The sequence below is a fragment of the Populus nigra genome, chromosome 6, assembly GCF_951802175.1.
Source record: "Populus nigra chromosome 6, ddPopNigr1.1, whole genome shotgun sequence".
Taxonomy (NCBI): domain Eukaryota; kingdom Viridiplantae; phylum Streptophyta; class Magnoliopsida; order Malpighiales; family Salicaceae; genus Populus; species Populus nigra.
In genome coordinates, this window is record NC_084857.1 from 6,423,031 (window position 1) to 6,437,381 (window position 14,351).

At 35.6% G+C, this 14,351-nt stretch overlaps 1 protein-coding gene and 1 long non-coding RNA gene across 3 annotated transcripts; one reads left to right on the forward strand and one right to left on the reverse strand.

Moving 5' to 3' along the window:
• Window positions 1-2,203: 2,203 nt before the first annotated feature.
• LOC133696727 (protein BIG GRAIN 1-like E) lies at window positions 2,204-4,732 on the reverse strand. 2 transcript variants are annotated; one of them, XM_062118997.1, is made up of 2 exons: window positions 4,565-4,732; window positions 2,204-4,279 (listed from the first exon to the last, which is right to left on the reverse strand). In XM_062118997.1, exon 2 carries the CDS (start codon window positions 3,407-3,409, stop codon window positions 2,417-2,419), a length of 993 nt encoding a protein of 330 aa, XP_061974981.1. In that variant the 5' UTR covers window positions 3,410-4,279; window positions 4,565-4,732; the 3' UTR covers window positions 2,204-2,416. The 2 variants fall into 2 exon arrangements, with proteins under 2 accessions (XP_061974981.1, XP_061974980.1); XM_062118996.1 differs by having other exon boundaries at window positions 4,458-4,732.
• Window positions 4,733-6,195: 1,463 nt separating this feature from the next.
• LOC133695771 (uncharacterized) lies at window positions 6,196-6,757 on the forward strand. The gene is made up of 2 exons (XR_009842537.1): window positions 6,196-6,277; window positions 6,342-6,757. It is a non-coding gene; the product is annotated as an uncharacterized LOC133695771 (long non-coding RNA).
• Window positions 6,758-14,351: the final 7,594 nt, after the last annotated feature.

The window sequence follows — 14,351 nt, forward strand, 5'->3', positions numbered from 1 at the left end:
TTTCTCTGTATAGGATGTTGATGCAAAAGGATGCATCTATACCCATCAGTTGCTGCTGATCTCATGTATAACTGGATTCTACAGTGCACTAAATAATCTGGTGGTCCTGTTACTCCTGTAGCTTTTATCATACCAATGGCCAAACATCATACTTAACAAGTGTGACTTGAATTTCATCGTCACACAGCAAATGGTAGATCAATATTTCTTCAGGGATATTATCACTAGCTATATATATCCTCTCCTCTCCTCTCTTCTCTTTTTTAATTCAACGGTATAGGCATTCGGAACTTGGTTCATCTACAGATCAAGTTAAATCACCGCACTATATCATATTTCAGGTATAATTAAAACCGAGATCATAATCAGAGCCAGTAGTCGGTACCTATAAGAGCAAGCTCTGTTTTCCCTCCGAACTTCGATAAAGGATAACAGATTTGATTGTCCGCAAGAAAACTGAGCAGTTTCTGTTAGCTTTATCGATCTTGATTTGTGTGTGCATCAACTTTGTAATTAATTACTATATACTTGTCGATCCTTTAGGAAAATCGCACGTACGTACTCGGCCCCTCCATCCACTAGCTAGCTAGTGACCTGCTTTGTATGACCGTGGCCTGGCCCATCAATGCTCAATGCATCATTAACTCCTGCATATAATGCCTTCTTATGAGCTTTAATCCTTTGGTGCCTCCTAGACATCATTCCTCTGCATCATTCTTTCTAAAGGCTATCCTTAGTATTCATCATCATCCTCTACACTCTAGTGCCAAGCTTGTGCCCTATATATTCGGACGCGCATGCATGAACACACACCCTCGCTTTTCAACTGGATAAGCACTTAAAACTAAATAAATAATTTTTTTTATCTCAGCAAGACAATCTGCTCTTGAATAAAAAGAACAATTTAATGAGTAACTAGATAGCTGTCGATAAATATATGATTCAATTTAATTGATAAACTACATACCCTTTATCAATTTAGTCTCATGAAATTTCTCTGTTTGTTTGATTATCCGTTAATTCGCATCTTAATGCAGATCATGAATAATTAAAATCTGCGCTCTATTCCCTTGGCATGCCCTTTTCTTTATTTGTTTTTTTCGACAACGCCTTGGCATGCATGCTCGATATAGCACATATGCGATCACCTCATGACATTTTTCCCTTTTGCTTTCCTTAATCAATGTAGCGTTAAAAGTTGAGACCAGTTTATACTAAATTAATCTTGTAATCTTAAATGGGCCTAGCTTGTTTTGTCTCGATTCTGTCACTAATGCTACAAAAAAGAATTAATAGAAACACTCTAAACATGCCTTTCCTTGCTGATCATTTGATGATTAGACAGAAATATATAACCTATATCTATCAATCTCCTAATAATTCGAGTTCAGTTTATATAAAGCACGATATTGGGAGGATTTATTGCTTCCGTACTGCACAGCTGTGTACTCTTTCCCTCCCCAAGCTGCTAGCTCAAACCAAACCAAGCTCTTACTTTAACTAGGCACAGACGTTTTTCTTTCTTTCTTTCTTCTTCTTGTTTTTTTTTTAAGAAGAGAGAAAACATGATGAATGACAGCAGTTGAGTTGTAAACTTAATTACCATTGATGTCCATAAGTTAAAATTATGGTAGCTAGTAATGCAAACATATGGCGATCTGATCAATTATATATTCCTGATCCCATATTTGATAAAAGGTCCTTCCAGAACACATATATAGAACCTAATTACGCTACAAAATTCCAAATCCTTTGGATTCAAATAGAATCCTTGCACCTAATTCAGTACTCCTTCTAATCTATAATTTCCTGATGTGATTAAGCTAGAGAGATCGATGCACTGTATGACAAAATAGACTGCATGGTTGAACTTAGTTATGAAGCTCCAAGACAATCTGTTAGTTGGATAGCTACTGCTATCATTTGATGCTTGCAGGACATGCCTTGGATGAATGGCCATTTTCACCGGTAATCAATTTCCTTTGCTTTCCTAAAACACAAGAGGTAAAAAGGGGGCAGGATTATGCTTTTATCAATTATTGCTCCATGTCCAAACTCCTAAGTCCTAAGTCAAAAGGCTAAAAGATATAGTCCACGTGGGTTGATAATGCATGCTTTGTTTCTCCATCAATTTAGTGGAAAATCACTGATCATGGCACAATCTAAGGAAGCCACTACTATGATAGTCTTTACACGAAAGAAAGAGAGAAAAAGAAAGACAAATAAACATTCCACACTGTACATACAGACATGAAAAGAAAGAAAGGAATTGAAACAGGAAGGGGGAAAAAAATTGAAAAGCAAGATCTAAGGCATGACAATATGGCAATAATATTCTTCTCACAGCTTCTTATAGTACTATCATCAATTAATAACCGTTCAACAAAGGGAAATGCACAAAATATAATTCTGTCTCTCATAGGGTGCCATTTGAAATTGGAACTGCTCCTCTTTTGATGCTATCCATATGTGTTGTTTCATACACGGGCAGACCATTTGAGTAGATACCCAAGTCACAGTTTTGCAGTTCAAACAAATCAGAGCTTGAATCACTCTCAGCTCCATCATCCACCTCATTGAACTTCTTAAATTCGTTTTCCTCTGATAGATAATGTTCATCAACCCAAGTCCTGTCTTTCTCCAAATATTGGTTACCGCGATTCTTGGCTGCTTTCTGATCTGAAAACCCATCATTGACGAATTTGTATCTCTCCTCCAGCCAAGAGAAACCTGACTTCTTTTTATCATCCGATATCTCATTTTGGAAAGTTGTGGACTTCACAGTCCCATTCTGCTTTGACAAGGAAACTATTTGCTTGTGATCTGAATAGCATCTGGACTCCTTGCAGCCCTTTGTTGGAGGGTGTGTATAAGGAGAGGGTGTCCTAAAACCAGAGCTTGAAGAAGAATACAAAGACTTTGTATCAGTAGTGCTTGAGCTTCGAAAATGACTAATGCTGCTCCTCCTTTTCCTCCTTCCACCGGGGCTCTCATCATCATCTTTCATTGATTGTGTGGTGGACTTTGATTTCTTCTTTTTAGAGCTTGTTTGATTAAAGAGAGAATTCAAGAAGCTGGCAAGTCTACCACCTGGAGAGCTTGGTTGCTTGTATTTCTTCTCTTTCAGTATTTGCTTCTCCACTGTATGAGGCTGTTGATGGAGATGATGAGGTAGCGGATTTCTCATTGGTACATCTAGGCTCATTCTTCCCCCCCTCCAAGAATTCTTATGATCTTCTCTCATGACTCTCTGTGTGTAAGTTGCACCATTATACCCCGCACCTGCTTCATTGTATCCTGAGAAATACCGTGCTGCCTCAAACACATCAAGCTCATCAGAATTGTTTCTCCGATGCAAGGACTTCTTGTAAGGCTTACTAGGGTCTGATGAGAGTCCTGTGATGGACATTTTTGAGAACTATTGGAAGTTTTCGAACATGTGGTGTGAAAGTTGATTTTGGAAGTTAATGTTACAGGATATGGAAAGGTATTTATGGGAGGAGAATTACGGGAGAAGGGAGTATGGTATGTGTGATTGTAGAATAGAGGGAATGGTTTTGAGATGATTGAGAGTAGTGGTAGGGGGTATGGATTTATAACAATCAATCACTTTGCCACTGTCTATAACATTACATGATGAAGAGTGTTTTTGGAAGAGACCCATATTGATGTGAATTTTGTGCTTTATAGAAGTGAGCTGGGGTACGTAGTAAAGAAACATGCTTTTATCCTTCTCTTACTGTGAAAACCAGAGGTTTGGTTGGGGATGGTGGGGAGCAAAGAGCTGTGTTTCCTTGGATTCTAGGGTTTTAACCTGTTTTAGTGGGGATTGGCTTTCAAGTATGTTGGCTATGGGGTTATACATGGCCATGCACTTCAACTGAATATCATCATTATAGAGTTGGAGAATTCGGTAGATCCCACACTTCTTTTGAGAGCTTGGAAGTCACTCCATAATTATTCGGAATATTACATCATATGAACACTAATTAATCTCTTTAACTAAGAGGCTAAGACATTTTTGACTGGTGTAAGTGTAATCAACTATATGGCCCAGCGCAATATCTAGTTTGCCTCTTCTTTGTGAGAGTTGAGGTTTGAGTCTTTTAACAGAGGGGCCGTACACATCCCTGACCTAGTGGCTCCAATTCCGGGGCATGAGTGCCTGCTGGCCCTGGGTTCTGTGGCAAAAAAGATGATGTCTCCTTCATAACTTTCTTTTTTGTCGCTTTGGGATTCAGGTGCTCCTTCGACAATGCCCTAACTAATCAGTACACTCCTGCAAGTTAAGAACAACAAAGGTGGAATTAATATTTATATGGGAAAGATAATGGAGAGAGGGAAAATGGGGTGATCGAAGTTTGCAAATCAATTCCTAGATCACATGATGCATGGTGGGATGCAAATGCAATGCAAAAATATCAGTAAGAAGATGAACAGAGCCTCAAGGGGCTAACTTGTAAGATGTTGAAGAATAACATGAAAGCAAACAAGCTTGGATCTGTATCACATCGTGCCTCGAATAGTAGACAAGTGTCATATAGGAACTAGTCACTCTCTCTACCTTCTCCCATGTGATTTAAGCAAGCAAGCCTACTGATCGACCATGTTTCTGATCATTTATTAGGTCATGAAGAGAAGGAAACCCCATCTTTTAATCAAGACATAATTTAATGAATGATAATCCTTCTAGTAGACATCCATTGGTGGATCACAGTCAAGCTAGAAATATTTCTGTCCAGCCATTTGAAAGGAAAACACAAGTTAATTTCCTTTATTATCCATCCATGCCATGTCTTTATCATGCATTCTATACAGTTGACTAGTTGAGGATTTAAAAAATCCGAACAATAATCTAATTCTGTCAAATTCCAGTCCCACCATCGAGGAAAATGAAAAATGTGGAGTGACCTTTTCAAGTGTAAAGAGCTGGATATCATCATATGAAGTGTAAGCAGCTTTCATTCTTTCAAGATACTGGGTTAGTCCATGCAGATTTGGTCCATTTCTTTGCCGTGAACCCATCCCCAGTGTTGAACACAAGGGGCATGCTTGTGGGAACGAGCACATCCGTGTGCAGAGAGCCAACCGAAGTCTGCACACAAGGGGGGTGCATATAATATAGACGTCGATTGTCATCTATCAACCCATACAACTCTGGGCCATTTGAGTTGTAGATGAGGTTATAAGGTGCAGTCAATTTTTAGATATTGAAACATATTAAGGAGAAAAAATAGGATGGTCCCCTTTTCTTAATCCACCATTTGAGAATGTGACTCTTGCTCCAAAGTTTTTATCCATTACACAACCTGTAGCAATCTCAGAGTCAAGTTCTACAACTTGCAAGGCTTTTAATTTAGATCACACCACGCGTTTGCTGGGAGGGCAACATATTGTTGCTTTTCTAGTACTGTTGTAGATGCTTCATACAATTGATAGGTTTTCAAGTTTCCTCCAATGACTCTGGGTGTCACATGGGCCAGTGGCTTCTAGTTATAGCTAGGCCTGGGACCAAGAACTGGAATAGAGATGGCGATTTCAAATATTAAAGACTCTTATAGAGAGAAATTCCAGATTTTTGGGTCGACCACTCGAGTCCATCTAATGCTTCGGCACTATCAAATTTTAAATACTATTTAAATTCGGCAGTTAGAATCATGATTTGCAATTGAATTATATATGTATACAGAAACACAACTTATTTTTCTAAAAGAAATAAACAAATAAACACTTAACTTGTCAATTACCTAAACCGTCATCCCTGAAGCAAGCTCGAGAATGTATCAAAAATCAAAGATCAATGAGCTAGCAAGCATATACATTTGATATTTTATGTCGATGTTCATATAAATCATCTGTTACCCTGTGTAGATATTGCGATCAGGTCCAGAGCAACACCAAGGAAACTGCATAATCCTGATTGGACGGATGTATTTGGCCCGTTAGGCCATTTCTTACATTATCAATGTTGCTCTGGCCAGGGCCACTGAATACTTGTCGCTACTCACCTTATCCAGACATCTTCATCCCCTCTTGCCAACTGCTAAAAAATCTTGGATAGATTCATATTGATGTTTCGTTGCTTTCTTTTGTTATGCACCATGCGTTCCAAAAGTTACATTCCATGGTCATGATTCTTTCATCAGGCCCATCTAGTCTCTTGCCCTCTACATTAAAGGCCTTGCACCCTTTTCACCTGCAACAACTTTGCATGAACGAAAATATGATCCAAGAATCTGGTGCGGTGTGGACTTCTTAATCTGATTGGAAACGACAGGTAATATCCCCCGAGCTGTTCTTAATCAAAGTTTTTGTTCAAGTACTGAACCATCACTGTCCAGGGACGCCCTTCCTAACCAAACTTAGGCTCATTTTAGCCCACCAGAGTCCTGAATTTGGAGGCAAAGGCCGAATCGGGGGTCCCCTATAACCCATCTCTGTGCATGTAGCTGCGACAACACGGGGACAAGGTGGACAAGGCTGTCTTCTGAGCTCACCCACACAGTGAATATTAGTCAGATCGCTGGCTTGCAAACTCCAATTGCTGCACTCAATTTTTATTTGATGGTACTTGTAACTTTATAAGCAGTCCAAGTTCCTTACAGAAAATTAGAAAAAGATAAGATAAGAAGATGGTTTGGCGATGTGGACACATGAGGATGAGCTTTAATTTTCAAAAAATGAGGAAAATGAAAAGTGTGGGGTGACCTTTTTAAGTGTAAAGAACTAGATATGCAAACAGCTTTCGTTCTTTCAAGATACTGGGTTAGTCCATTGCAGATTTGGTCTATTTCTCAGCCGTGAGAACCCGTATCTCAGTGTTGAGGGCATGCTTCTGGGAACGAGTACATACGTGTGCAGATAGCCACGCTTGCACACATGACGTGCATATAATATAGATGTCAATTGTCATCTATCAAACCCAAAACAAGACGGGGCCATTTGAGCTAAGATGATCATGACAGTTCTAGTTTGAGGTCATAATACCAAGCACTACGTAGACTGTGTTTTATACTTCGTAAAATTGACTAATTCTCAAATTTCCCTTCATGACTCTGGGTGTCAAATAGGCCGGTGGCTTGTAGTTATAGCTAGGCCTGGGACCAAGAATTAGTATAGAGATGGCTATTCCAAAAATGAAGACTTTTGTAGAGAGAAATTACAAATTTTTGGGTCGACCACTCGAATCCATCTAAGGCTTCGGCACCAAATCCTGAACAGAATAACTATCAATTTAACAAAAGCTTATTGGGAATTGAAGACAATGACATCTTTGCCCTTTCTTCAAAAAATAATAATTAAATATCTTGATATTTGGGGTATTTATATTAATAGCAAGATATATTAATTATTAAAGAATTAATCAAGTGAATATATATATTTTTAACCACATTAAAACAATTAATTAAAATTAAAAAAATATAAAAAAATAGACCTCAACAGACCTTTTAATCCCCCGGTTATCATGCAGTTGAGGGGCAATTTGATCTTTGACCAGATATAAAAAATAATAAAAAATAAATAAAAAATAGTTAGCACGTGTAAAACATGAGCTAGCGTGTGGGAGACGCTTGTGCCCTTCATACGATGCTTGTCGACGACCAAAAGCTACCTTTCATCGTGTCGTTAAGAGTGTTGTTGTGTCCTTTTTTACTTGGAGCGGTGTATGTTGGCGATTAGTGGGTGGTTTATCACAAATAGGTCATTCGTTTTTTTTCTTCTCTCTTATCCCTGAAAATGACAGTTTGGTTCTGTTTTTTTATGATATTTCAACTTCAATTCTTATTCTCTTAATTTGACAATTTTTTTCTTGGCCCTCTTGTAAAAGTTTTATTTGCTTTCAATTTCATCATTCAATTCCACTTTGATACATATACTTTTTCTTCAATTTCATCCTTATTCTTTTTCTTTTTAATTTTTTTAGCCCTTTTATATACGTTTTTATTATTCATGTCAATTTTTATCCTCATTCAGTTTTTTTTTGTCCTTTTGCTAAATTATTCTTTCTTTTCAATTTCACCATTTAATCAAATATAGAATTTATTTATTTTTTAATTTTAATCTTCATTATTTTAATTTTAATTTTTTTAATCCTCTTGTATCATTGAAATTCTTTTTTTAATATTTAATTAATTGAGAATTGAGATTTATGATTTTTTCAAATATGATACTACATCATTTGTCTTCTTTTGAAAAATATTTGTTTCTAAGTTATCGTGATTTTTTAAAAAAAAAATTAGTTCATTTTCTATTATATCTATTTTTTATCATTTAATTAAAATAAAATTAATTAATTTGATTTAATTATGTATATCCGAGTCGTGAACTTTTTTTTTAATTTTTAAAAAATGCGTTTCTGTAATATGAGCATCATTTTTTAAGCAAAACAAATTAGTTTGCCCCACGTGTAGCTCGGGTACACACTTAGTTTTAAATACTATTTAGATTTGGCAGTTAGAATCATGATATCCAGTTAATTAAGTCATATACGTAAACAGAACACTTGACTTCTTTTTTTAAAAACAAAATATAAATAAATAAAGTAATTGAGGACTCGAATTTATCAAAGCAATTACCGGAAAACTAATTAGTCAATTACCTAATCCCTAAAGCAAGTAAAAAAGGCATAAAAAATCAAAGATCACTGGCTAGCAAGCATGTGTGTGTGTGTGTGTGTGTGTGTGTGTGTGTGTGTGTGTGTGTGTGTGTGTGTGTGTGTGTGTGTGTGTGTGTGAGAGAGAGAGAGAGAGAGAGAGAGAGAGAGAGAGAGAGAGAGAGAGAGAGATTTGTTGGCAATGTTCATGTAAATTATCTATGCTCTATGTCAAAGTATAATGCTAAAAATTCTAAAGGTAGTTTAACTGGTCAGGTTTTAGGTTTACTTTTTAATAATCACGAGTTCGAGTTTTTTCTGGGTCACTGAAAGCTTATATAATCGTTAATTTTAGAACTCATGAGATTAGTTGAGATGCACGTAAACTGACTTGGATATTTTTGGTAACAAAAAGAAGAAAAAAAGAAAAAAGAAAAAAAGAAAAGGTTTAACGCCAAGGAAGGCGCACAAACCTGATTGGACAGCGTCCACATGTACTTGGGCCGTGAGGCCATTAATTTCTTACAATATCAATGCTGCCCTGCCCAGGGCCACTGAGTACTTGTCGCTACTCACCTTAGCCGAACATCCTCATCCCCCTTGCCACCTGCTAAAAAATCTTGGATAGATTCATATTGATGTTTCCTTGCTCTCTTTTGTTATGCACCATGCATTCAAAAAGTTACCTTCCATGGCCATGATTCTTTCATGAGTCCCATCTCGTCTCTTTGCATGAACGAAAATATGATACAAGAATCTGGTGCGCTGTGGACTTCTTAATTTGATCGGAAACGATGGGTTATAATATCCCCCGAGTGGTTCTTAATCGAAGTTTTTGTTCAAGTACTGAACCATCTCTGTCCAGGGACGCCCTTCCTAACTAAACTTAGGCTCATTTTAGCCCATCAGAAGTCCTGAATTAGGAGGCAAAGGCCCAATCGGAGGTCCCCTACAACCCAGCTCTGTGCATGTAGCTGCGACAATATGGGGACAAGGTGGACAAGTCTGTCTTCTGAGCTCACCCACACAGTGAATACTAGTCTGATCGCTGGCTTGCAAACTCCAATATTTGCTGCACTCAATTTTAATTTGTTGGTACTTGTAACTTTATAAGCAGTCCAAGTTCCTTACTGGAAATTAGAAAAAAGATAAGACAGGAAGATGATTTGGCGTGGACACATGAGGATGAGCTTTAGTTTTCAATAAATGATGGACGTCTACCAAAACCCTTTTCTTATTGTATGATGATCTCTTGTGCAACCCAGATGTTTGTCGTTCAAAAACCAAAAAGAAGAAGAAGAAGAAAAACGATCGACAAAACTGTCATCCACAAGAACATAGGCGTGGTTGTACTAGCTACACACATAGTGTAATCACTATAAGACCATTAAAAAAAGGTTTTTTCTTTTTCTTTTTATAGAATCGAAAAGGAAAACTTACTTGCTTGAATTCATTTTTTTATTTCTCGATTAATTACTTTAGTGTCACTTCAATTACTAGAACCAAAGTGATATTCCACAGTACGAATGTCTTTGTAAATCTTGTCAAGTTAATGCAGAGAGTCAAAATGAAAAAAAAAAAAGAGAGAACTATATTCTTTCAATAATGAAAAGTTGTCATTCTATATAGGTCATGTCCCTTTATATATAATTAGAGAAGGCGGTTACTTCCTTGAATAACTTCTCTAATAACTTAGACCAGGTCCATCTATCATAGACGAATCAGACCTAACCCAATAACCAACACTTTTCATCCTCACAGATCATGCGGCCTGCAACTCTAAATTCACTCCGCCACTCTAACAATAGAACAAGGCATCTTATCCTTATCTCTAAATGATACTATCCTAATTTTGTGTCTTGGCTTATCTATGAAAACTTGATTTTCCAGAGACACAGTTGCTTTTCTCGGTTTCCTCCTGTCTTCTGCAAGGACATTAGATATTTCATACAGCTATACGTAAATCAATCACCGAAAAATCCTAGATAGTGGATATCGATATTGTCCACCATTTATCTTGAGCACATGTAAAAGCATCATATACATGGGAACATTATGCAACTGATAATCTAAAGGTTGGACCAAATTCATCTTGTGCGGCGAAGGATAAGAATTGAGGTTCTTTGTACTTGTTATCTCCATAATATTCGATTCCACGGTGCCGTGTCTCCAAAATGGAAGCCATGATTGAGGTCTAATCAATTGAGCTAATAGGCCTCCCTGTGCTTTATGCCATGTGTAAACTATGAATATAAAACAACTAAATTTAGTTCTTGCACCTTTTTATTTATTATATATTTTTCTTGGAAAAAATAGGATGTGGTTTGAGCCCAGTCCAAGACTGAGGTCATCACTTGATCCGAGAATTCATGACAACCAGGTTCAAAGTTGGGCTAAATATTGAATGATATATAGTGATATCTTTTAAAAAGCATCTTTCCCTTTGAATGGCAAAATATATATGGTGCGGGCAGTGCCTGGGGATACAAGCATTCCTCCCATCGATCCTTGTCGCATCCCAATTACTTTGGACAAGACATAAGAGCACATGTAGTGTTAAATGCATGGTTATCATATCCAATCCGGAAAATCATACGAAAAAAACCGAGTTACTAGCTAGTTCAATCACACCCAACTTCTCTTTTGAGGCATGAGTACTCTTACAACCAGTAGTTAATGAATCGCAACCTTTCTTATTGCCCACTGTCATCTCTAACAACACGTAGAGCGCCGGATAATTAAATCATTGTGCTTATCAATACAGAATAAGCACCAGTAGACAAATATTCATAAATTTCCATCCTAAGAAAGGGAGAAATTAAGAAAAGGCATTGAATGCAACAAATAGCTAGCAGGAAGAACACTGTACCAGCCACAATCTGTGCACCATAAAACGTTCAACGTTAGTACTTTAATTTAATAACAAGCAACAATGCTTATTCACAAAGCTCCAAAGACCTAAAAACTCATTTGACTAAACACCAGCATACATAAACCATTTATGCAATCAACATTTTGCAAAACACTACTCATCAATATCTACTCGTGAACTTCAACTATTGATATTTCTCTTCGTTTTTTTACCGCAACAACACAAGTAGGTCCCTTCCTGACTAGATTCACCTTGCTTTTCTTATAAATTAAATGGGCAATGTTAGTAGAACAAGATTATGCAAATTACAGTAAAGCGATGTCACATCAAGCGAACGGCAAAGCCAATCTTCTGCTTTGTACCTTCAGAGGGGGACCTTAAGCAAGCCCTCAACGAACATGCAAGTCCCAGTCTGTACAATCGTGCTCACATGTGCTACACCAGTATCCACGATAACATGAAGGTTGGCTGGAAACGATCCGTCTTTCACCTCTAAGAAAGCAAAATAAACCTTCCCTTGCTCTCTCCTGGTATTCACCCGCCCGCCCGCCCACCGGTGCAGACTCGTTGGCAGACCATTTCAGCTCCGTTATCTGGACGACACATGATTGATCGGACCGGGACCCAGTCGGAGAATGGGTGTTTTTTCTGATTAAACCCTATTTTTATTGGTGAGTGGTGAATGAGGGAGAAGATTGAGTGGCAGCGAGGATCGTGGTAATTTCTTTCTTTTCTTTTTCCATGACCTTTGACTTTGGTTAATGAAGTACACGTGTAAAATAATGCTCTGTTAAGATTATTTTTTTTACTCGTAAGCGACTGGTTCGTTACATTACAAATTTTAAGGGTGTTAAAAGAAATATTTACCTAGTTGATAATATTTATATTATTTAATTTTACTTTACTTGTTAAAATTAAATAATATATAATAATAAATTAAAAAATTAAAAATATAAATTTTACAAGTTAAATTATAATGAGTCAGAATTTTTATAATTTATATTGCTCATTTAGTATAAATATTTTTTCTCTCTTTTCTTTTTTTTTTCTCCTGCAATTCACTCAATTCGTATAACCCTCAATTTAAATGATAATTTCTTTCATCCGCCTAATATTTTAATAAATTAAAATTACCAATCCTTTAATTCCTTTTATTTTTATAATCAAAAGTCTCAACTTGATTTCAAGAAATTAACCTCTACTATACCATTTAATTTCAATCAATTTTTTATTTTAAATAAAAATCCTAACAGTAAATTCTCTCTCCCTGTACTTTAATTTTTTTTATTTTAACAATCCCTTTATTGTTTCTCTTCTGAATTTATATATATGCTGCTATATATATTCTTTAAAAAAGAATTTTCTTTGATATTCGATTGCTGACTTTTAATGGCATATCTATTCATTCTTGATACTTTATTTTTTTTATTTTTTTTTATCTAGTTCATATTGTCTTGACAATGTTGTGAAGATTTAGTCTAATTCTTTGAAAGTCTAGTCTGGTTCTTTATCTTCCTGTAGGTGTCAACCTGATGGTAAGAAGCTTCATATTTCATATATAGGAGTGGATTTTGGCAGTGGTGGCTAAATTCATACCAAACTTTCCTTTTGCTTACCTTTATTGTCACAGTACACAACAAAGATGTCCATTTATTCTGAATATTTTGTATTGGCTTAGCAAACATGTGCATGGAAAGCTAGCTTCATCTTCATAACAACACTACTAGAAAGAAATGTAAGAGAAATTAATTTTGTTGATAATTTAGTCACCAATCTATATATGCTCTCTCTTTTTTTTCTCCCTTTTTTTTAATGTATATATTAATTTCCTTCCCTCAGAACCTCTTGCTAGAAGACATTGGTGGGAGTCTCTACTGCAAGGATGTGTAGGTTATACTTTGTTTTCTTTCCAGAGCTTTAAAATGTTGTTAAAGTAGATAGTAGTATATAAACCACTACTATTAAACCTAAATTATTTGTTACATTTTATATAAAGCTTTGTTATTTTATTGATATCAAGTCTTAGTTCTTATTAATTAAGGCAAACTAATATAAATTTAACTCATGAATATCTATAATATCTATAAAAAATTCAGTATATATTCAACCCATTTGGATCCAACAGAAAAATTAAATGGGTCGGGTTTTGAACTTGTAAAATATTAAAGATTAGGTCTGATATAATTATATATTTAAACCTAACCTAACTATATATATTCATAAACAGTAAAGTCAAATAATTGTTGAGTCAAAGACTTCGTTAATTCAACTAGCAACTTTACCCAAATCAAGTTTAATATTCTCTACTTGTTTGAAATCAAATTCTATGCCAAATTGAATTCAATTAATAAGCAAATTTTAATTCAATTATTAATTTATTAAAGTTTTAGCAAATCAGAAAGGATACTTTCTGATTTACTTTTATACGTTTTTTATAAATTAAATTCTATTTTCAAAAGAGTTCAAACACCATAATTCATCTAACCTTTAAATTAAATTCAAATTCACAAATTCCAAACATGTTTTGAAACTTAAGGTAAGGCTGAATTTGATAATTTAATTATTAAATGAACATTAGTTCCATCATCTATCATATTTAGAGTATGCTTTAGTTAACGGATCCTTAAAAAGACATGGAAGGGTAGTAGTCTCTCCTGGTTTTTGAATAATATTACATTTTGATTCATGTGCTTTTAAAAATTATAATTTCATTTTTAATATTAAACAAGGTTATTTAATTATATAACCGGAGTATATAACCGGAGTAAATATTAGAATTATATATTAAACCTTAATTTTTAAAAATAAAATCTAATTATATTTACGTACGAGGTAAAATCCCAAATATCTTTTAACAAGTCAATATATAGAATGGAAGAAAACAAT

Excerpts from the sequence above, each read along its gene's own strand:
- LOC133696727 (XM_062118997.1), bottom strand. The coding sequence starts at position 3,409 with ATGTCCATCACAGGACTCTCATCAGACCCTAGTAAGCCTTACAAGAAG.